Below are 24,056 nucleotides of genomic sequence, written 5' to 3'. Positions count from 1 at the left end.
GATCTGGGCAAATGTGAACCCCAGTGAAGTCATAGTTCAACAACTTTTCATCAATAACTTAAGTCAGTCTTATAGGAGCAAATAGGAGCATGGGATGTGGAGATATTAAAAAAAGGAGGAGACCTGAGAATATCAGGAGCCAGATAAAGCTAAAAGCCAAGGTGACACACAGTATTCTTTACATGTGCCGTCGAGTTTAGAGAGTTCATTCTTAATTCCAGTACACACAGCATTGCTCACTAATAACCATGGCTGAGTACAAGTTAGAAGTGACAACGGGTAAAGTGACAAATGCAGGAACGCTTGACAAAATATACGTCACCTTAATTGGAGCCAAACAGGAGAGTGCACGAACTGAATTGGACAACTTTGGTTTAGATTTTCAAATTGGGATGGTAAGTTGAATCTAAAACTGTTGACTGCTGTACATATTAGTCTCAAATTATTATTTTTATTTGTTTGTGTGTGCTTTCATATTCTGGTTATTATATTCTTGGACATATTTGAGATAACAGGTGCTGAGAAAACCAGTAGAGTATTGTAGGTGTCTGTAAACGCATGTATTTGCCTTGTTAATTTCCTACTTGTATTTTGGCATTAGGTATAATGTAACGTGACCCTTTATCTCAGACAGGGAAGTACACTGTCAAAACCAGTTCGTCTCTAGGAAAACTTCTGCTGATCAAGGTGGAGAAAGATCCTTGCTTTCTTCTACCAGAAGATGAATGGTACTGCTCCAAAATAGTGGTGACAACTCCAGAGGGAGATGTCCTTCTCTTCCCCTGTTACCGATGGATCTCCAGAGGAGAACTGGTGGATCTGAGAGGAGGAAGAGGTCTGCTAGAAATTACTCAAATCATTAGAACATTACCACTTCTCAGAGTATTTGAAACAATCTTTTTGTTAGTTATGTTATGCTCATGTTATGTTCTTTTATATCTCAGCCATGAAGGTTTTTGATGATGACCATAACCTGTTGACTGGCCATCGGGAAAAAGAGCTGAAGCTTAAAAGGAACTTGTACCAGTAAGTTTTCATGTGCTCAGTATGACCCTACAGCTGTAGTTTGTCTCAGAAACTTATCTGGACAATTATCTGACTTTTCTTTTTGATTTTCCCTTTTTTAGATGGGAGGTTACTGATGAAAGACTACCACACATGAGTCATTTCAAAGAAATATCTGAGCTCCCAGCTGAAATCAGCATTTCTATGTCCAAAAAAATTGAAATGCTTTTCAAAAAAAAACTAACGTGAGTCGGTAATCTGTGAATAATGTTGAAGTGTTCATATAAATATATTGTTTAATTGTCTGCTTTCTTTTTACCCGTTATTATTTCAGTGGTGTTGAACTCAGGGTTAATAAGCTGATTGGCTCTGCTGAACAATGGAAAACCATTGATGACATCAAAAAAATCTTCTGCTCCAAGAAGACAACAATGTCAGGTAGAGTTTAATTTTTGATATTTAACATTCTTCAACACTGTCATTTTTATAGTTTATTAACAAAAGCTGTCGATGCAAAAAGAAAAGAAAAAAAACATACATGTGTAAGAGACAAAAGAAAAACTTAACTAAGCAGCCTAGATCCTCAACAGACAAAAAAAAAAAAAATAGATCTAGATAAATCTTATAATCTATTCTCTATCTATATATATATAGTTATATATATATGCGCTATAAGTCGTAATGGATTCAATAAATGGTGGTTGGCTCACTCTTAACTAAAACACAGAAATCTTTTCAAAGTTTAAAGAGAGCTGGGGTTGAGTTACAACATGTAAGGCGACTCACAGAAAGTGCTAAAGTTTACCATGACTTACTGCTGGCTGTAAAACTGCACTAATAATATTTATATATTAAAATGACTGTGTAATGTGTCAGAGCACATGTTGTTAGAACAACATATGTGTAATGTACTGTATATATGTATGCACCATATTTTCTAATACCTCACATAATGACTATATTATAATAGACATATTATATTTGTCGTTCCTACTATTCCAGAGTATGTTACAAAACACTGGATGGAAGATGACTTTTATGGATTCCAGTTTCTCAATGCAATCAACCCCAATGTGATCAAGCGCTGCTCAGGACTTCCCCCAAACTTTCCGGTCACAGAAGAGATGGTGAAGCCGTTCCTGGAAGAGGGAAGCTCTCTGCAGAAGGAAATTGAGGTGTGGAAGATGAGTGGCTTTGAATGACTGAGGATCTTTGCCTTGTAGGATTTGTAGATTTGTCTAGATAATTATATAAGCATATTTTTCAGTCATTATTGCACAAATCTGTTCAACCTCCTGATGCCTGTCACACTTCTTCCTCTCTTTATTATTACTTCCTATACAGAAAGGCAATATATTCCTCTGTGACTTCAAGAGGATGGATGGATTGCCCACTAAGGTGTATGATGGTGAATCTCTGCAAGTGACTGCTGGTCTCTGTTTGTTCTATGTAAACCCAGAGAAAAAACTAATGCCGATTGCAATACAGGTATTTCACCAAATTCATTTTTGTTTGAAATTAACAATGAATGGCCAAAAAATGCAACATGACGAGAACCAAATTATTAGTATTCCAGCCATGGTTATTGTCATGTATGTTATATTTGTCCAGCAACTTTAATTCCTTAACATTTTTATTTAATGTCTTCGAGGTCCCATATTGTAGTGAGATTTGATATTTTTGTTTCATTATAAAGCTGCTCTAGGTGCGAAATTACATTACTGTGAACATCAACTCACAGAGCACACATCTGTATTCCATGCCATTAGGACTTCTGTAAGATTGAGATGTCACAATTTTACTGTCACCACCCTCAGCCACGCTCCCAGAACGCCCTGTGTTTGGCCTGGCCATGTGTAACTCATAACAATCAGCCAATCAGAAGCAACAAAAGCATGAGAGAGATATATAAAATGTATCATTTTTGATGCTTAAAACTATAAATATATCTTCTTATGGATATTAAAGCCTTAAATAAAACAATTAATATGTAAAATATAGGAGCTTTAATATTCAGCTTTCAAATTATGTCACTAACCTCCAATTCTACAGCAGTGGCTCAACAAAACGTTTTGCCTTTGCATAAAATGTACATCAGTGCAAGTGTTGTTGTTTTTTGTAATAGAAAAATAAACAATGTTTTTTTTTTCATATTCCAGCTGCAACAACAACCTTCTGAGCAGAACCCAATCTTTCTGCCCAGTGATACGGAGACAGACTGGGTGCTAGCCAAGATGTTTATTAAAAACACGGATATCATGCAGCATCAGTCAGTCTATCACCTCATGAACACTCACCAGCTGGCAGGAGTCTTTACTGTGGCCACTCTCCGCAGCTTCCCTGCGATTCACCCCCTCTACAAGGTAGATGTTTGACTTTGTAACCACCATGTCAAAACTGTTTGAAAATGTACATTTTTTGAGTGATTGTTTGGTTGTGGCTTACTTTGATGATTGTTATTTTTTTATGTATTATATTTGACTTTAGCACACTTTTATAGATAGTATTTTGAATTTAATATAAAAACCTCTCTTTCTGTACAGCTGCTGATCCCTCACGTCCGTTACACTCTCCAAATAAATACTATGGCTCGCAAATATATTTTTGGACCTGACGAGATTTTAAGCAGAGTATGGAGCTTTAAAAACAGCATTGTATTCTGCAAACCACATCTTCCTTCACTATTTAAGATCCACCAACTTTGATAGTGATTATTTGTGTATTATCGTTTTTTAGAGCTCACTTGGATATGATGGGATGATTGCGCTCATGAGAAAGGCTCTGTCTGAGATGACCTACAGCTCTCTCTGCCTGCCAGAGAACATCACTGCACGAGGACTGGAGTCTATCCCCAACTTCTACTACAGAGATGATGGCCTGAAGCTGTGGAACATCATCAACAGGTTACACATTTGTTTCAAATCTTATTGCGTCCTTCCCTTGAACACTGTCTTCCTGCGTTTTTGCACACACAAATGAGATTATCTAAATGTGTGTAATCAAATTGTTTTGTGTTCACCAGCTTTGTGAGGGCAGTAGTGGAGTACTATTATCCCTCAGACAGTGAGGTCTGTAAAGACACTGAGCTGCAGGAGTGGATCAGTGAGATATTCACACATGGATTCTTAGGAAACAAAGATGCAGGTATTTAAACAATGCTTTGAAGTTAATAAAAACCACAATATATATGGCATCATATACAGTAATATAAACTTTATAGTAGCCAAAGTAGCAACTTGACATTTTCAGTGCAATAGTGAATGGCAAAGATGATAATGATTGTGATGCCAACAGGGTTTCCAGCAGGCTTTAATACTGTCGAGGAAGTGATCAAGTTCATCACCATGGTGATCTTCAAAGTGACAGGTCAACATGCTGCAGTCAACAGTGGCCAGGTGAGCCAAAGGTTAACTTTGAACATTGTTTAAACAAACCTCAAATGGAACAAGTGTCTGATGTGTATTATTTTCCTGCAATAACAGGCAGGTGACATTAGACAACCTGTATCATCCATTAAAAATTCACTGTTAATCACTCTTTTTAACACAGTTTTAGAGCATTACAGTGGTGCAAAGGTTGCATTTCCTATGTAGGTTTACCTCCCTTTTTTTAATGTTTAACATTAGATTCAGTTGATTAAAGTAATTTTCCATTAAAGTTCGCCCACAACTCCAAAAATATCTAATATGATAATTAAAACTTTAAGTGATACAGACTGAAACTTCTTCCATGATTTAGTTTGACTACTGCTCCTGGGTACCCAATGGTTCGCTGTTGCTGCACAAACCTCCTCCAACCACCAAGGGGCAGTCAAGCATGAAGACAATTTTGGAGACTCTCCCAAATGTTGGAGAGACGGTCAGTTTTGCAGCAATGGTGTGGGTACTTTCAAAAAAGTACACTGATACGGTAAGTTTGGTGATTATAAATGCCCATCCATATTCTAAACGTGCTTTAAAAATGAGCAAACAAAATACTCCATCAGTCTGACCTACTGATTTATTTTATCATTTTGGCAGGTTCCCATGGGTACATACCCCGAAGAGCGTTTCGATGAGCCTGCTATTAAGCAGATGATTAAGGAATTTCAAGCAGAGTTGTCCTACCTCAGTGAAGCGATTCAAGAAAGAAACTCACAGCTTGAAGTGCCCTACACCTATCTGGACCCTGCTCAGATAGAGAACAGTATAGCCATTTAACTAAACCTGATAAGACAATGTTATATTTCTGCATTATTGTTATATTTCTGCATTATTTGACGCAAACAAAGTGGATCAATGTAGTTAATGATAGATTCTGCCAGAACTAAAAAACTCCATGAGCAGAAATGTGGTATAACACTGATAAACACTGGAGATGCATTAAAAAGGTAAAGACAGCAGAGAAGGACCCCAGAGCGCTTGTTCTAGATTTCACTATAGTTAATTTTAAGTGCATCAAATCAGAGAATAAAATCATGAACTAAAATGAGAAAATAAGTCTTGAGCTTGTGAAGGTTCATGTCTTCCATCAGAGAACCTGCATGTCCTTCGAATCTGGGAAGGATGGGCACAAGGAGAGATGATTCTCCACTATTTTGAATTTGGACTGCAGTACCCCCTTTTAATCTCTAGATATCAGTGTTACGCATAAAGTTACATATTGTTCTTTTAATCCTGAATGAAACAATTAAATATACTTTAAATGATATTACAGTAAGTGAGATGGTAGGGACAGTTAGTGATTTGTTGCATGGGGAAGAATAAAATGTTTGTATCATGTTAAATGGGGCTATAGTAGGTCACTATTGTGTGAATTCTGGGTACATGAAATAAACAAAGTCAGATAGTCAGTCACAGGTAGATTATCAGAGTTTAGTCTGTGAATCCACCTGGATAGTCTCTGCTTCAGAGACATTTCAGGCTGTCCGTGGAGGTTTGACCAACCTGAGTGTCTGATTGGCTTGCGGAACGTGACGTGGGGCTCCATTTTTTTCCAAACTTCTCTCCCGCATGCTGGTGCGTTTCTTTGTGGCAACCTTTGCTGACAGCCAGTGCGGAAACACATGACCCCCACTGATATGAATGAAAAGATCTCCATTTTTGTGCCTGATCCTGGCTGAAGTCTTGCTAAGACACAAAAATGAGCATACAAGTTATGTTAAATAAACCTGAAGGTTTGTTATTGCACACCACTTGGTAAGCTCTCATACATAAAGACACACATGTATGACTTCCGTGTTATTTAGACATAAAGACTGTGAATGGATAATGTGCATACTATTGGCCATATTACTCATCTATGCTGTGTATGAATCCAGTGATGCCAAATGGTTAATAATAGTTAACAACTTCTTTCAGATATGAAAATGTACACAGTGCCTCAAACATGAATCCCTGTTTTCTATGACTTTTCCATCATGCTGGCCAGTAGTATCTGTAACACAATGGGAGTGCACAGTAATGTAAGTTGGCTGCTCATTTCCCAAAGTTATACAGGAAATGGCTCTGTAGTCCAGTGGCCACTTTAACATCCTTTCTGGGTAAAAACCTTTAACTATAATGTCTCAAAGAAAATTTAAATGAAGTTTGTTTAAAAGAGTAGTTCACTTTAAATCAAAAATCAGTTATTACCTAACCCTCATGCTGAAAGAAGGTCAGGTTATTTTTTTCAATTCACAAAACACTCCTGGAGTTTCACATGAAAACAGCTTGCAGCATCCTCCCAAACAATTGTAGTCAACAGCGGCTTTGTTTGTTAAACAACTTAACAAAAACATAAAAATGCCTACATACTGCTTGTCTATCATAATCCAAGTTTTCAAAAGTCCAGACATTCCAAGTTGACCTGAAAAGTCGTCATTTACACCATGTGTTTGCTCCAACTGAGTCCCACCACCAGTCAAACTTCCACTGCAGCCATCGCATCTTCTCTGAAAGACGCTTTGGATAAAAGCGTCAGCTAGATGACTAAATGTATATGTAAATAACTAAGAGACTGACAGTAACAGTGCATGTGCCCTCCCATTTATCCATCCTGTTTTTACTATATGACTAGAAGCAAGTTATGTTGAGGTTTTAAAAAATGTTTAGAAGGTATTAAAAAGATATGAAATGGTATTACATTTAACCTCAGGATTCCTGCATAAACCCCGTTTTAAGCATTGTGTCATTTCTTATAGGTATATGTATAGGTATAACTATACAACAGAGATCATAGTGCTGGTGCACTTCCATTCCCTGAATCTGAACTGATGATCTGACTAATTGATTGATTTTGGTCACATCTTAAATCTCTTGGCCACCAGGGCAACCTATGTTAAAATTATATTTTAACATGTCAATTTTAAAGCTGGAGCTGCCACCTTACTGCGGTGGAGGGGGTTGCATGTTCCAGTGATCCCAGGAGCTATGTTGTTGGGGGCTTCATGCCCCTGGTAGGGTCACCCAAGGCAATCAGGTCCTAGGTGAGGGACCAGACAAAGCGCAGCTCAAACCCTCTGATGAAATGTACTGTATATCCAAAGAGACAAGTTTCCTTTTCCCGGACGTGGGTCACCAGGGCCCCCCCCTGGAGCCAGGCCTGGGGGTGGGGCTCGTTGGCGAGTGCCTAGTGCACCCATGGGAGGGGTCACAGAGGGCGTGTGCAAGGAGAGTTGGGCAGCAGTCAGAGGCAGGGACCCTGGCGGTCCAACCCCCGGTTGCAGAAGCTGGCTCTGGGGACGTGGAACGTCACCTCTCTGGTGGGGAAGGAGCCTGAGCTGGTGCACAAGGTTGAGAGGTACCGGCTAGATAAAGTCGGGCTCGCCTCGATGCACAGCGTGGGCTCCGGAACCAGTTTCCTTGAGAGGGGTTGGACGCTCTACCACTCTGGAGTTGCCCCCAGTGAGAGGCGCAGAGTGGGGGTGGGAATGCTTGTTTCCCCCCGGCTCGGCGCCTGTACATTGGGGTTCACCCCGGTGGACGAGAGGGTAGCCTCCCTGCGCCTTCGGGTGTGGGGACGGGTCCTGACTGTCGTCGGTGCCTATGCACTGAATGGCAGTTCAGAGTATCTGGGAGAGCTGGGAGAGCTGGAAGAAGTGGCCGGGGAGAGGGAAGTCTGGGCTTCCCTGTTGAAGCTGCTGCCCCCGCGACCCGAATCCGGATAAAGCGGGAGAAGATGAGATGAGATAAGATGAATTTTAAAGAATTATTTTCAATAACTGGTGGGTCAGATGTAGAGTAGAGGCCCAGTAGAGAATAGTTCATACCACGTCTTTTGTAGATAGAGAGATGGATGTGATTGATACAGTGACCAGCATATTATGTTTGAACTGGCTTACTGCCTCTTTGCCATTATCTAAAGTGTCAGGAACTTTCCACCTGAACACTTCAAGTACTCAAACTTTAACATCTCTATCACAGTATCTTGAGAAATATCAGTATTCTTTTCAGTCCCCTGCTTTATTTTATTTGTAAGTAACAATTGAGGTTCATAAATAAAAGTGTTTAATATATAGAGAGAAGATTTTCTCACCACTTTTCCCTTTTGCATAGCTATGAAAATACTAAGACAGAAAGACACAATGTGTAATTAGTCAGATCATCAGTTCAGATCCAGGGAATAGAAGTGCACCAGCACTATGATCTCTGTTGTATAGTTTTACCTATACGACTGGTGGATTTAGGTGGGGAGTAATCACCTCCCCTGGGATGCTGCTACATAATTTGAGTTACGCTGACATCTGCTAGAAATGACACAATGCCTAAGACGGGGTTCATGCTGGAACCCGAGGTTAATTTTAATACCTTTTATAACCGTCTAAATATTTTTAGAACCTCAACATAACTTGCTTCTAGTCATATAGTAAAAACAGGATGGATAAATGGGAGGGCACACACACTGTTACTGTCAGTCTCTTAGTTATTTACATATACATTTATGTCATCTAGCTGACGCTTTTATCCAAAGCGTCTTTCAGAGAAGATGCGATGGCTGCAGTGGAAGTTTGACTGGTGGTGGGACTCAGTTGGAGCAAACACATGGTGTAAATGACGACTTTTCAGGTCAACTTGGCATGTCTGGACTTTTGAAAACTTGGATTACGATAGACGAGTAGTATGTAGGTATTTTTATGTTTTTGTTAAATTGTTTAATCTTTATGTCTGGATAAAACGGAAATCTTTATGTATGAGAGCTTACCAATTGGTGTGTAATAACAAATCTTCAGGTTCATTTAGCATAACTTGTATGCTTATTTTTATGTCTTAGCAGGGGTTCAGCCAGCCCAAAAATGGAGATCTTTTCATTAATTTCAGTGGGGGTCGTGTGTTTCCACACGGCTGTCCGCAAGGTTTGCCACAAAAAAACGCACTAGCGTACGGGAGAGAAGTTTGGAAAAAAACGGAGCCCCCACACATGTTCCACAAGCAATCAGAACTCTCCACACATCTGACTTTGTTTATTTCATGTACCCAAATTCACACAAATAGTGACCTACTATAGCCCCATTTAACATGATAACAAACATTTATTCTTCCCATGCAACAAATCACTAACTGTCCCTACCATCTCACTTACGGTAATATCATTAAAGTATATTTAATTGTTTCATTCAGGATTAAAAGCACAATTTAACTTTATGCGTAACACTGATATTAGAGATAAAAGGGGGTACTGCATTCCAAATTCAAAATATTGGAGAACCATCTCTCCTTGTGCCCATTCTTCCCAGATTCGAAGGACATGCAGGTTCTCTGATGGAAGACATGAACCTTCACAAGCTCAAGACTTATTTCTCATTTTAGTTCATGATTTTTATTCTGTGATTTGATGCACTTAAAATTAACTATAGTGAAATCTAGAACAAGCGCCTGGGGTCCTTCTCTGCTGTCTTTACCTATTTAATGCATCTCCAGTGTTTATCAGTGTTATACCACATTCTGCTCATGGAGTTTTTTAGTTGGGCAGAACTATCATTAACTACATTGATCCACTTTGTTTGCGTCAAAATGCAGAAATAAACAATAATGCAGAAATATAACATTGTCTTATCAGGTTTAGTTAAATGGCTATACTGTTCTCTATCTGAGCAGGGTCCAGATAGGTGTAGGGCACTTCAAGCTGTGAGTTTCTTTCTTGAATCGCTTCACTGAGGTAGGACAACCTGCTTGAAATTCCTTAATCATCTGCTTAATGGCAGGCTCATCGAAACGCTCTTCGGGGTATGTACCCATGGGAACCTGCCAAAATGATAAAATAAATCAGTAGGTCAGACTGATGGAGTATTTTGTTTGCTCATTTTTAAAGCACGTTTAGAATATGGATGGGCATTTAATCACCAAACTTACCGTATCAGTGTACTTTTTTGAAAGTACCCACACCATTGCTGCAAAACTGACCGTCTCTCCAACATTTGGGAGAGTCTCCAAAATTGTCTTCATGCTTGACTGCCCTTGGTGGTTGGAGGAGGTTTGTGCAGCAACAGCGAACCATTGGGTACCCAGGAGCAGTAGTCAAACTAAATCATGGAAGAAGTTCAGTCTGTATCACTTAAAGTTTTAATTATCATATTAGATATTTTGGAGTTGTGGGCGAACTTTAATGGAAAATTACTTAATCAACTGAATCTAATGTTAAACATTAAAAAAGGGAGGTAAACCTACATAGGAAATGCAACCTTTGCACCACTGTAATGCTCTAAAACTGTGTTAAAAAGAGGGATTAACAGTGAATTTTTAATGGATGATACAGGTTGTCTAATGTCACCTGCCTGTTATTGCAGGAAAATAATACACATCAACACTTGTTCCATTTGAGTTTGTTTAAACAATGTTCAAAGTTAACTTTGGCTCACCTGGCCACTGTTGACTGCAGCATGTTGACCTGTCACTTTAAAGATCACCATGGTGATGAACTTGATCACTTCCTCGACAGTATTAAAGCCTGCTGGAAACCCTGTTGGCATCACAATCATTATCATCTTTGCCATTCACTATTGCACTGAAAATGTCAAGTTGACTTTGGCTACTATAAAGTTTATATTACTGTATATGATGCCATATATATTGTGGTTTTTATTAACTTCAAAGCATTGTTTAAATACCTGCATCTTGTTTCCTAAGAATCCATGTGTGAATATCTCACGATCCACTCCTGCAGCTCAGTGTCTTTACAGACCTCACTGCTGAGGGATAATAGTACTCCACTACTGCCCTCACAAAGCTGGTGAACACAAAACAATTTGATTACACACATTAGATAATCTCATTTGTGTGTGCAAAAACGCAGGAAGACAGTGTTCAAGGGAAGGACGCAATAAGATTTGAAACAAATGTGTAACTGTTGATGATGTTCCACAGCTTCAGGCCATCATCTCTGTAGTAGAAGTTGGGGATGGACTCCAGTCCTCGTGCAGTGATGTTCTCGGGCAGGCAGAGGGAGCTGGTAGTTCACTCAGAAATAGATCTCTCATGAGCTCAATCATCCCATCGTTTCCCAGTGAACTCTAATAATCAATAAGGCAAACAAACAAATCAATTTTGTAGTGGTGCAATATAATAAATTACATTAATATTCTTAATATGTATTTTAAAGGTACATACTAATTCTTAAAAGGTGCTTGATCTCTTTCCATGAGATCTTTTCTGCCAACAGTGTTTACGAAGAGAGTGTCCTGGAAGTGTGGAAGCTATACAGCAAGATCATAAAACGTCAAGTAAGTCAAAGTCATGCTTGCATGAAAACTTTTTATACAACTGAATGAAGGTACTGTCTAATGAACACAAGGAATGCAAAAAATAAAGCAGGGGACTGAAAGAATACTGATATTTCTCAAGATACTGTGATAGAGATGTTTAAAGTTGGAGTACTGAAGTGTTCAGGTGGAAGTCTGACACTTTAGATAATGGCAAAGAGGCGTAAGCCAGTTCAATCATAACATGCTGGTCACTGATCAATCACATCTGTCATCTAAATAAGACATGGTATGATCTAAGGCTCTATTGGACCTCAACTCTACATCTGACCCACCAATTATTGAGAATAATTCTTTAAAATTGACAGGTAAAATATAATTTAAAATATAATTTAACATATGTTGCCCTGGTGGCCAAGAGTTTAAGATGTGATCAAACACTCTTAACATCCCTGTTTTGAGTTTGACTGGGATTATTGCATGCCTTTCTCATCTCCTTTTCTCTCATTTCTGGCCTCTTCTATGATTAACTCTCTGATACGACATAAGACACCCCTGATAATACGCCAAAAGTATAAATAAATAAATAAATCAGTCAGATCATCAGTTCAGATCCAGGGAATGGAAGTGCACCAGCACTATGATCTGTGTTGTGTAGTTATACTTGTAGAGGGGATGAATCACAGGAAAGTTGCGGAGAGTGGCAAGAGTATAGACTTCTGCCAGAAAGTGAGTGTTCATGAGATGATGGACTGATTCATGATCCATGGTATCTGCATTTTTAATAAAACATCTTGGCTAGCAGCCAGTCCGTCTCCGTGTCACTGGGCAGAAAGATGGGGTTCTCCGGAGGTTTTTGATGCAGCTGTGATAAAAACACATTTATTAATTTCACATAAAATAACAAGCGGAACAGGACATTATGTGACTTGACCAGATATTACACAATTGTAAACAGTATTAATAGTTATAGTATTTTGAAATACCTGTATTGCAATTGGTATCAGTTTGTTATTTGGGTTCATGTAAAACAAACACAGTCCAGCAGTCACGTGCAGGCGTTCACCATTGTGGAGTCTACCTTGCATCCCATCCATCTTCTTTTGGGTCATAGAGGAAGATGTTACCTTTCTGCATGGGACAGCCAGAGATAAGAAGCATTCAAGACATCAAGATAGGTATCACATGTTTTAGAGACTTTCCACTGTAGTCCAAATATACTCTTTAAATGCATAAATCAACCTTCAAAGCAAACATTACTGCCCATTCAAAGCCATGCATCTTCCACACACCTCCATTTCTTTCTCCAGAGAGCTTCCCTCTCCAGGAACGACTTCACCACTCTTCTGTGACTGGAAAGTTTGAGGGTAGCTCTGAGCAGCGCTTGATCATGGTGGGGTTGATTCCGTTCAGAACTGGAATCCAATAAAGTCATCTTCCATCCAGTGTTCTGCAACATACTCTGTAAGAGTAGCAATGACAAATATAAATCTAATGTTTAATAGTTTTGATTTTTTCAAGTTTGCAGTACAATAGATGATCACAGTCACTTAAAACAATATTGTTATACTTAGAAAATGTTTAGTTTTAATCCAAGAACACATCTTCATTTAAGGGGGAAGAAAATGTGAATAAGTCCTAAAAATTAAGGCAATTTATTATTACATTCTGTATTTGCTTTTACATGCAGATACTAATAACATAAATGTCATAAAACATTTAAGAATCATAATTATATATTAAATATCTATTATCGGGCAAGGTTTTTGGGTTAGAGCATCCTATGACGATACAGCTGCCAAAAGCTGAACAAAAAAGGAAATAATTGAATAATATGAGCAGGACACATGTGATTTCTCTCTACATAAAAATGCTGTGAGATCATGCTCATAAATTATTAGATAATGGTTTAAAAGATTGCATCTTCATTGTTTCACACTAAAACATGTATACAATACAGGAAGTGTTGTATTTAGTTTTTTATTCATTATTCATTAGGTCTGTCTTGTGTGTTTGTCTCTGTGGCAAAATAACTGCAGTATGGATGAAGGCATCAAGTGCCTGCTGTATTGACTTGACAACCTCTCTGAACACTTACTGAAAAAAATGGAGGAACTGTTCAGCATTTATGCAGTTTACCATCCAGAAAACAGTTATCAGCGAAGCCACGTCCCCAAAATATCCAACAAAAATTGCTATGGACAGTTCAAACAGGAAACTGCACTGAGACAGTCTTAAACTGCCAACAATCAAATCAGTTAACCCGATCTTACTGTGAAACTATGACAGTGACATTTGTTACGGTCGCCTGTGGTGAGCTAGCTGCAGACTGGAAGACCTGAAAAAGACAACCACCTGACATTTTGTTCTTTTGTTTTTTTGTACCAGAAGATGTTTTTCATGTCTTCAATGGTTTCCTCCCAATTTTCAGCAGTTCCAAGCAGCCGCCCTTAAGCTTGAGTTCAAGACCTCTGAAGGGAGACAGGGCAAGAAAAAAGGGAAAACACAATACAGTGATAATAATGCTTTAAATGTACTTTTTGACTTAAAACCATACAGCTGACTATATTGGACTGGGGATGTCATTGTGTCATTGTATATATAGACTTACAGTTTGTTTGTTTTTGTATACTTATTTCAGTTGATTTGGATTTAGAGAACCGGATTTTCAGCTGGGAGCTCAGACCCATCATCGAAATTATTCTGGTGGGGTATTCCTTCAGCCATGGTTTTCATCTAAACCAGACAAACAAACAATGTTACCAAAAAAGCAAATAAATGTTTTCCAGATATGCCTCTGAGACCATGTCTGCAGTTCTAGACAGTAGATACTGTGCTGCAGACATGAAAACTTACTGGTAAATGTCCTTTTCTGATAGCAGTTCTTTTTTTCGATGGTCAATCAACAGGGGTTGGTCCTCCTCAAATACCTTGATGGCTGTGGTGTGAAAAAGACAACAGCATGCACATTTTAATTAAAAGCAAAAAAAAAAGTGTTTTAAAAATGATTTCCAAAATAATTTAAAGCGACCTCTTCCCCTCTCAGCTCCACCAGTTCTCCTCTGGAGATCCATCGTAACAGGGGAAAAGAAGGACATCTCCTTCTGGAGTTGTCACCACTATTTTGGAGCAGTACCATTCATCTTCTGGTAGAAGAAAGAAGGATCTTTCTCCCCACCTTGACCAGCAGAAGGTTCCCCAGAGACAAACTGGTGTTCATGGTGTAGGTCCCTGTCTTGGAATAATGATTAATATGAATCATGCGTTGAAAAGGTTATTCTAGTTTAGATGATTTAGTCCTAGACTCCAACAACAGTCGTCAGTCAAATAATGAACTCAAACAGCATATGAAAAAAAAATGCAGTTCAACATATGTAGTGTATACATGTTTTAACACAAAATATTTAAAAAATAAAAGGCAGGCATCTACATCTCCAAAGACTTCAGTCCTCTAAAATTGTTACGTATTTTAACATTGAAAACATATAGAAACCTGGACCCACACATAGTGATATGCAATCTTGCCAACTTACTGTCCAGTAGTAAAGTCAGTACCAAAGTTGTTCAACTCGTCCGCTCACTCTGCCTTTAGTTCCAAACACAGGTGACATACAGGTGGTCCCATGTTCCTGCAATTGCATGTCACCTGTAGTCACTTCTAGCTTGTACTCAGCCATGATCATCTGTGGAAAGTATAACATACTAAAATACGAACAGTCACTTACTAGTGTATACCTCTGTCAAGATGCACAGGCCCTCACATGTTGAGCCCCTGCCTCTTCACATTCCATATCATTAAAACTGACTTGTCCTGACAAACTTCCTGAAACACCGTTTAAACAGCGGGGACAGAAGACTATAACACGTCAAAGTAAGTCAAAGTCCTCCTTGCATGAAAACATTCCAGAGACATGCAACGTGCATGACGAACTGTCAATGACACACAAGGAATGCACAAGAGGGGTATGACAAGCAACAAATGCCCTGGGCTTTAACCGCTGTAACCCCCCTATCATCAAGTGTGTCTTTGTGAATAAATGGGGAAATAATCAAAGTTCCACATGTGTTTTAATACAGACATGCAGTAGTTTTACACATGAAAAAAAAATATAAAAATATATTTATATTTAATATATTTTAATCTTTTCCAGTGTTTTGTAACTATTGATTAATTTTGGTCACATCTAATCTCTTGGCCACAGGGCAACCTATGTTAAAATTATATTTTAACATGTCAGTTTTAAAGAATTTTTCAATAACTGGTGGGTCAGATGTAAGTAGAGGCCCAGTAGAGCATTAGTTCATACCATGTCTTATTTTGATAGAGATGATGGGATTGATACAGGTGACCAGCATATTAGTTTGAACTGGCTTACTCCTCTTTGCCATTATCTATAGTGTCAGGATTTTCCACCTGAACACTTCCGGTACTCAAACTTCAACATCTCTATCACAGTATCTTGAGAATATCAGTATTCTTTTCAAGCCCCCGGCTTTTTTTTATTTGAAGGAACAATTCAGGTTCATACATAAAAGTGTTTCATATATATATATAGAAGATTTCTCACGACTTTCCCCTTTTGCATGCTATGAAACACTAAGACAGAAAGACACAATGCAGTCATTGTTAAACAGTTACAAACCCTGGAAAGATTAAAATAGTTTTTTTTCATGTGTGTAAAACTACTGCATGTCTGTATTAAAACACATGGGGAAGTATTAATTTTTCTCCATTAATTCACAAAGACCACACTTGATGACAAGGGGCTTCAATCACCTGGAAGGGCATCCTGAGAGAGCACTGAAGCCCTCCATAGGGCACTAGTGCTGTCTTTTGAAGAAAGCCCAGGGGAGGTGACTGTTCTGCACCCAGCCCCCCACACTAGTGGTGTGGTTTTTCACAAAGACACACTAGATGATAGGGGGGTTACAGCGGTTACAGCCCAGGGCATTTGTTTGCATGTCATTACCCCTCTTGTGCATTTCTTGTGTGTCATTAGACAGTATCTTCATGCAGTTGCATGTTCTGAAATGTTTTCATGTAAGCATGACTTTGACTTACTTTGACGTTTTATGATCTTCTGTACAGCTGCTGTTTCCACACTTCCAGGACACTCTCTACATAAACACTGTTGGCAGAAAAAATCTCATGGAAGGAGATTTGAAAATTTAATTTTTTGTTACTGTTAATGACTTTCAACCCTCCCTCGGCCCCTGTCCAAGTGGGAGACATTAGACAGGAGAAAGAAGCTGTGGTTGTAGAGATGACAGCCAAATCTTTTGTAATTAAATTGGCTACCTGAACCACAAAGAGTTCATCTGCAAAACGATCATAAGAGAAAACACACACGCAGTACGTAAAAACTGCAATTCATCGCTTACTGACATGATATCTAAAGAGATTTGGTGAATATTAGCTACCTAAACAGGCTATAAACTGTCTGGTCTTGGTTTTGACTGGGTCTTGACACACACCAATGAGCATATATTTGTGATGTAAGACTGCTTTATGATCACACAAGTATGACCTTTTTATCTAAGAACATACAGAGGATCCATTGTCCATGTTTGTCTTGCTTCTCACATATTAGCAGGACAATAAGTTAGCCAGTCCTCGAAGGTCACACAAAGCAGCAGGCTAAAGAGAACTTCAAACAAGATAAACGTAAAACATACATACAAGTGTCATATATTGTTTGTGTTAAACAGGTTGTTCAGGAAGTTTGTCATCACAATCAGTTTAATGACCTTTAATGTTAATGTGAAGAGCGGGGGCTCAGCATTGCAGGACCTTGCACGCTTAAAGAGGTATACACTAGTATGTGACTGTTGTATTTTAGTATGTAGTACTTTCCACAGAGTGTCATGGCTAAGTACAAGCTAGAAGTGACTAACGGTGACTGCAATATGCAGGAACATGGGACCACCGTATGTCACCTTGTTTGGAACGAAAGGGCAAGTGAGCGGACTGAGTTGAACAACTTTGGTATTGACTTTACTACTGGGACAGTAAGTTGGCAAATTGCATATCACTATGTGTGGATCCAGGTTTCTATATGTTTTCAATGTATAAATACAGCAACAATTTTAGAGGACTGAAGTCTTTGGAGATGTAGATGCCTGCCTTTTATTTTTAAATATTTGTGTTAAAACATGTATACACTTACATATTGTTGAACTGCATTTTTTTTTCATTGCTGTTTGAGTTCATTATTTACTGACGACTGTTGTTGGAGTCTAGGACTAAATCATCTAAACTAGAATAACCTTTTCCCGCATGTATTCATATTAACCATTATTCCAAGACAGGGACCTACACCATAAACACCAGTTTGTCTCTGGGAACCTTCTGCGGTCAAGGTGGAGAAAGATCCTTTCTTTATTTCTACCAGAAGATGAATGGTACTGCCTCCAAAATAGTGGTGACAACTCCAGAAGGAGATGTCCTTCTTTTCCCCTGTTACAGATGGATCTCTAGAGGAGAAACTGGTGGAGCTGAGAGGAGGAAGAGGTCTGTTTCAAATAATTTTTAAGATCATTTATATAACACTTTTTTTTTTTTACTTTTTGCTTTTAATTAAAATGTGCATGCTGTTGTCTTCTTCACACCACAGCCATCAAGGTATTTGAAGAGGACCAACCCCTGTTGATTGACCATCGAAAAAAAGAACTGCTACTCAGAAAGGACATTTACCAGTAAGTTTTCATGTCTGCAGCACAGTATCTACTGTCTAGAACTGCAGACATGGTCTCAGAGGCATATCTGGAGAAACATTTATGTGCTTTTTGGTAAATTGTTTGTTTGTCTGTTTTAGATGGAAAACCATGGCTGAAGGAATACCCCACCAGAATAATTTCGATGATGGGTCTGAGCTCCCAGCTGAAATCCGTCTCTAAATCCAAAATCAACTGAAATAGTAATACAAAACACAAACTGTAAGTCTATATTACAATGACACAATGACATCACCAGTCCAATATAGTCAGCTGTATGTTTTAAGTCAAAAAGTACATTTGAAGCATTATTATCATTGTGTGTTTAATCCTGTATTGTGTTTTCCCTTTTTTCTGCACTGTCTCCCTTCAGAGGTCTTGAACTCATACTTAAGGGGCTGCTTGGAACTGCTGAAAATTGGGAAACCATTAAAGACATGAAAAACATCTTCTGGTACAAAAGAACAACAATGTCAGGTGGTTGTCTTTTTCAGGTCTTCCAGTTCTGCAGCATAGCTCACCACAAGGCGACCGTAACAAATGTCACTGTCATAGTTTCACAGTAAGATCGGGTTTAACTGATTTGATTGTTGGCAGATTTAAGACTGTCTCAGTGCAGTTTCCTGTTTAACTGTCCATAGCAATTTTTGTTGGATATTTGGGGACGTGGCTTCGCTGATAACTGTTTTCTGGATGGTAAACTGCATAAAATGCTGAACAGTTCATCCATTTTTTTCAGTAAGTGTTCAGAGAGGTTGTCAAGTCAATACAGCAGGCACTTGATGCCTTCATCCATACTGCAGTTTATTTTGCCACAAGAGACAAACACACAAGACAGACATAATGAAATAATGAATAAAAAACTAATATACAACACTCCTGTATTGTATACAGTGTTTTAGTGTGGAAAACAATGAAGATGCAATCAAACACAATCTTAAATTTATGAGCGATCTCACAGCATTTTTATGTAGGAGAGAATCACATGTGTCCTGCTCAAATAGTATTAAATTATTTCCTTTTTTTCAGCTGATTTGAGTTGTCATAGGATGCTCTAAACCCAAGAAACCCTTGCCCGATAATAGAATATTTAATATATAATTATGATTCTTAAATGTTTTTATAGACATTTATGTTATTAGTATCTGCATGTAAAAGCAAATAACAGAATGTAATCGATAAAAATTGCCTTAATTTTAGGACTTATCCATTTTTTCCCCTTAAATGAAGATGATGTCTTGGATAAAACTAAACATTTTTCAAGTATACACATATGTTTTTAAGTGACTGTGATCATCTATTGTCTGCAAACTTGAAAAAATCAAAACATATTAAACATTAGATATTATATTTGTCATTGCTACTCTTTACAGAGTATGTTGCAGAACACTGGATGGAAGATGACTTTTATGGATTCCAGTTTCTGAACGGAATCAACCCCACCATGATCAAGCGCTGCTCAGAGCTACCCTCAAACTTTCCAGTCACAGAAGAGATGGTGAAGTCGTTCCTGGAAGAGGGAAGCTCTCTGGAGAAAGAAATGGAGGTGTGGAAGATGCATGGCTTTGAATGGGCAGTAATGTTTGCTTTGAAGGTTGATTTATGCATTAAAGAGTATATTTGGACTACAGTGGAAAGTCTCTAAAACATGTGATACCTATCTTGATGTCTTGAATGCTTCTTATCTCTGGCTGTCCCATGCAGAAAGGTAACATCTTCCTCTATGACCAAAAGAAGATGGATGGGATGCAAGGTAGACTCCACAATGGTGAACGCCTGCACGTGACTGCTGGACTGTGTTTGTTTTACATGATGCACCCAAATAACAAAACTGATACCAATTGCAATACCGGTATTTCAAAATACTATAACTATTAATACTGTTTACAATGTGTAATCTGGTCAGTCACATAATGTCCTGTTCCGCTTTTTTTTATGTGAAATTAATAAGTGTTTTTTATCACAGCTGCATCAAAAACCTTCCAGGAGGAAACCCCATCTTTCTGCCCAGTGACACGGAGACGGACTGGCTGCTAGCCAAGTGTTTATTAAAAATGCAGATACCATGGTCATGAATCAGTCCATCATCTCATGAACACTCACTTTCTGGCAGAAGTCTATACTCTTGCCACTCTCCGCAACTTTCCTGTGTTCATCCCCTCTACAGGTATAACTACACAACACAGCTATAGGCCGGTGCACTTCCATCCCTGGATCTAAACTGATGATCTGATCGATTTATTTTATTTTTATTTTTTTGGCGTTTATCAGGGGTGTCTTATGTCGTTATCAGAGAGTTAATCATAGAAGAGGCCAGAAATGAGAGAAAAGGAGATGAGAAAGGCATGCAATAAAATTCCCCAGTCAAACTCAAAACAGGGATGTTAAGAGTGTTTGATCACATCTTAAAACTCTTGGCCACCAGGGCAACATATGTTTAAATTTATATTTAAAATTATATTTTACATGTCAAAATTTAAAGATTATTCTCAATAATTGGTGGGTCAGTGTAGAGTAGGGCCAATGAGCCTTAGTTCATACCATGTCTTATTTAGATAGACAGAATGTGATTGATCAGTGACCAGCATGTTATGATTGAACTGGCTTACTGCCTCTGCCATTATCTATAGTGTCAGGAACTTTCCACCTGAACACTCTTCAAGTACTAAACTTCAACATCTCTATCACAGTATCTTGGAAATATCAGTATTCTTTTCAGTCCCCTGCTTTATTTTTTTTGCATTCCTTGTGTGTCATTAGACAGTACCTTCATTCAGTTGTATAAAAAGTTTTCATGCAAGCATGACTTTGACTTACTTTGACGTTTTATGATCTTCTGTATAGCTGCTGTTTCCACACTTCCAGGACACTCTCTTTGTAAACACTGTTGGCAGAAAAGATCTCATGGAAAGAGATCAAGCACCTTTCAGAATAGTATGTACCTTTAAAATACATATATAAGAATATTAATGTAATTTATATTATATTGACCACTACAAAATTGATTTGTTTGTTTGCATTATTGATTTAGAGTTCACTGGGAAACGATGGGATGATTGAGCTCATGAGAAGATCTATTTCTGAGATGACCTACAGCTCCCTCTGCCTGCCAGGAACATCACTGCCGAGGACTGAGTCCATCCCCAACTTCTACTACAGAGTGATGGCCTGAAGCTGTGGAACCTCATCAACAGGTTACACATTTGTTTCAAATCTTATTGCGTCCTTCCCTTGAACACTGTCTTCCTGCGTTTTTGCACACACAAATGAGAATATCTAAATGTGTGTAATCAAAATGTTTTGTGTTCACCAGCTTTGTGAGGGCAGTAGTGGAGTACTATTATCCCTCAGACAGTGAGGTCTGTAAAGACACTGAGCTGCAGGAGTGGATCAGTAGATATTCACACATGGATTCTTAGGAAAACAAGATGCAGGTATTTAACAATGCCTCTGAAGTATTATAAACCACAATATATATGGCATCATATACAGTAATATAAACTCTATAGTAGCCAAGTAGCAACTTGACATTTTCAGTGCAATAGTGAATGGCAAAGATGATAATGATTGTGATGCCAACAGGGTTTCCAGCAGGCTTTAATACTGTCGAGGAAGTGATCAAGTTCATCACCATGGTGATCTTCAAAGTGACAGGTCAACATGCTGCAGTCAACAGTGGCCAGGTGAGCCAAAGGTTAACTTTGAACATTGTTTAAACAAACCTCAAATGTATGGAACAAGTGTCTGATGTGTATTATTTTCCTGCAATAACAGGCAGGTGACATTAGACAACCTGTATCATCCATTAAAAATTCACTGTTAATCACTCTTTTTAACACAGTTTTAGAGCATTACAGTGGTGCAAAGGTTGCATTTCCTATGTAGGTTTACCTCCCTTTTTTTAATGTTTAACATTAGATTCAGTTGATTAAAGTAATTTTCCATTAAAGTTCGCCCACAACTCCAAAAATATCTAATATGATAATTAAAACTTTAAGTGATACAGACTGAAACTTCTTCCATGATTTAGTTTGACTACTACTCCTGGGTACCCAATGGTTCGCTGTTGCTGCACAAACCTCCTCCAACCACCAAGGGGCAGTCAAGCATGAAGACAATTTTGGAGACTCTCCCAAACGTTGGAGAGACGGTCAGTTTTGCAGCAACGGTGTGGGTACTTTCAAAAAAGTACACTGATACGGTAAGTTTGGTGATGATAAATGCCCATCCATATTCTAAACGTGCTTTAAAAATGAGCAAACAAAATACTCCATCAGTCTGACCTACTGATTTATTTTATCATTTTGGCAGGTTCCCATGGGTACATACCCCGAAGAGCGTTTCGATGAGCCTGCTATTAAGCAGATGATTAAGGAATTTCAAGCTGAGTTGTCCTACCTCAGTGAAGCGATTCAAGAAAGAAACTCACAGCTTGAAGTGCCCTACACCTATCTGGACCCTGCTCAGATAGAGAACAGTATAGCCATTTAACTAAACCTGATAAAACCCTGTCATCTTTGCACATTATAGTGATGTGTTGAATGGCAAAGAAGATTATGTTTTGTTAGGTTAGCAAATGCTTAAACACTGGACTCACAATCCAGTCTCTAAACAGTAGGCAGGGAGATCTCTGATCGTCTGGTATCACATTTCTTAAGTAGGTTTATCAGTCACAGTCCACAGTCTTCATAAAATTGTCTCACATGACAGTATGTGCCTCAGCACTGACCTGAACACCAATAATATGCATGTATGTAAAGCATATTTTCTCCCTGCCAGTGAATTGGCTGTGATTATTATTTGATGTTCTTTATACAGTGTTTTCATTTTCTTTTTACTTTTTAATAATGTGACTGTTAATGACTTTCAACCCTCTTCTGCCCCTGTCCAAGAAGAAGTAGCTGTGGTTGTAGAGATGTCAGCCAAATCTTGTAATAAAATTTGGCTACCTGAACCACAAAGAGTTCATCTGCAAAACAGTATCTAATAGAAAACACACAGCAGCATGTAAAAACTGCAATTCAACACTAACTAGGATGATTGGGGACATATCTCACCTAAAGAGATTTGGTGAATATTAGCTACCTAAACAGGCTATATACTGTCTGGTTTTGGTTGAGTGGTGTATATTGGTATACACTGGTGAGTGTTATTGTGATGTATGCTGTATGATCACACAAGTATGACCTTTTTATCTAAAACCATTTATTTCCTTTGCTTGCATTTCAAATTAAAATGTGTATGTGGATTAATGATTTAATTCAGTGTCTTGCATACAGGTACCACCAGGCACGTGTGGTAGTATATGATGTATTTTTGCCAATCAAAGACTCTGCGGTCTTGTGGGGAGAGGGACAACAGAGCAGAGTGACAGGGGGCCCAAAGTGACTGCAAAGTGACGGAATAACTTCATAAATACTATTTCTATTGAATGACAGGTTCCCCTCAACTTTCTGGAGAGTCTTTGCTTTGCTAAGTGGCATGCCTGAGGAAAATAAGGCAAAAATGCATGGGACCTTTTTTATTGAAAGTGCATTATTTTATTGTTCTTCACATATTTGGTTGACAAACTGCATATGTATGTCAGGCAAAGGGATTGAAAAATATTATTTTCATTCAAAAGCTCTTCACTAGTACTGTTTGAGATGTGATTTTGGTAAAAAAAAAAAAATCACTAGTACTG

General features: G+C 38.4%; 1 protein-coding gene, 1 long non-coding RNA gene and 2 pseudogenes across 2 annotated transcripts; 3 read left to right on the top strand and 1 right to left on the bottom strand.

Annotated features, from left to right (window-relative positions):
* Positions 1–248: 248 nt before the first annotated feature.
* Positions 249–5,828, top strand: LOC104939860 (hydroperoxide isomerase ALOXE3). Its single transcript, XM_027284286.1, has 14 exons — positions 249–395; positions 631–835; positions 945–1,026; positions 1,128–1,250; positions 1,340–1,443; positions 2,008–2,180; positions 2,350–2,493; positions 3,165–3,368; positions 3,549–3,635; positions 3,742–3,908; positions 4,028–4,149; positions 4,300–4,400; positions 4,744–4,914; positions 5,025–5,828. Exons 1-14 carry the CDS (start codon positions 249–251, stop codon positions 5,202–5,204), a joined length of 2,010 nt encoding a protein of 669 aa, XP_027140087.1. The 3' UTR covers positions 5,205–5,828.
* A 4,166-nt stretch (positions 5,829–9,994) lies between these two features.
* LOC113746875 (hydroperoxide isomerase ALOXE3-like) lies at positions 9,995–15,336 on the bottom strand (annotated as a pseudogene).
* Positions 15,337–18,122: 2,786 nt separating this feature from the next.
* Positions 18,123–18,549, top strand: LOC113746823 (uncharacterized). Its single transcript, XR_003463142.1, has 3 exons — positions 18,123–18,170; positions 18,274–18,355; positions 18,475–18,549. It is a non-coding gene; the product is annotated as an uncharacterized LOC113746823 (long non-coding RNA).
* Positions 18,550–18,752: 203 nt separating this feature from the next.
* On the top strand, positions 18,753–24,014 carry LOC113746874 (hydroperoxide isomerase ALOXE3-like; annotated as a pseudogene).
* The last annotated feature ends 42 nt before the right edge of the window (positions 24,015–24,056 follow it).

The sequence above is a fragment of the Larimichthys crocea genome, chromosome XI, assembly GCF_000972845.2.
Source record: "Larimichthys crocea isolate SSNF chromosome XI, L_crocea_2.0, whole genome shotgun sequence".
Taxonomy (NCBI): Eukaryota; Metazoa; Chordata; class Actinopteri; family Sciaenidae; genus Larimichthys; species Larimichthys crocea.
Note: the sequence above shows the minus strand (reverse complement) of the source record. Positions and strands in the feature narration are given on the sequence as shown.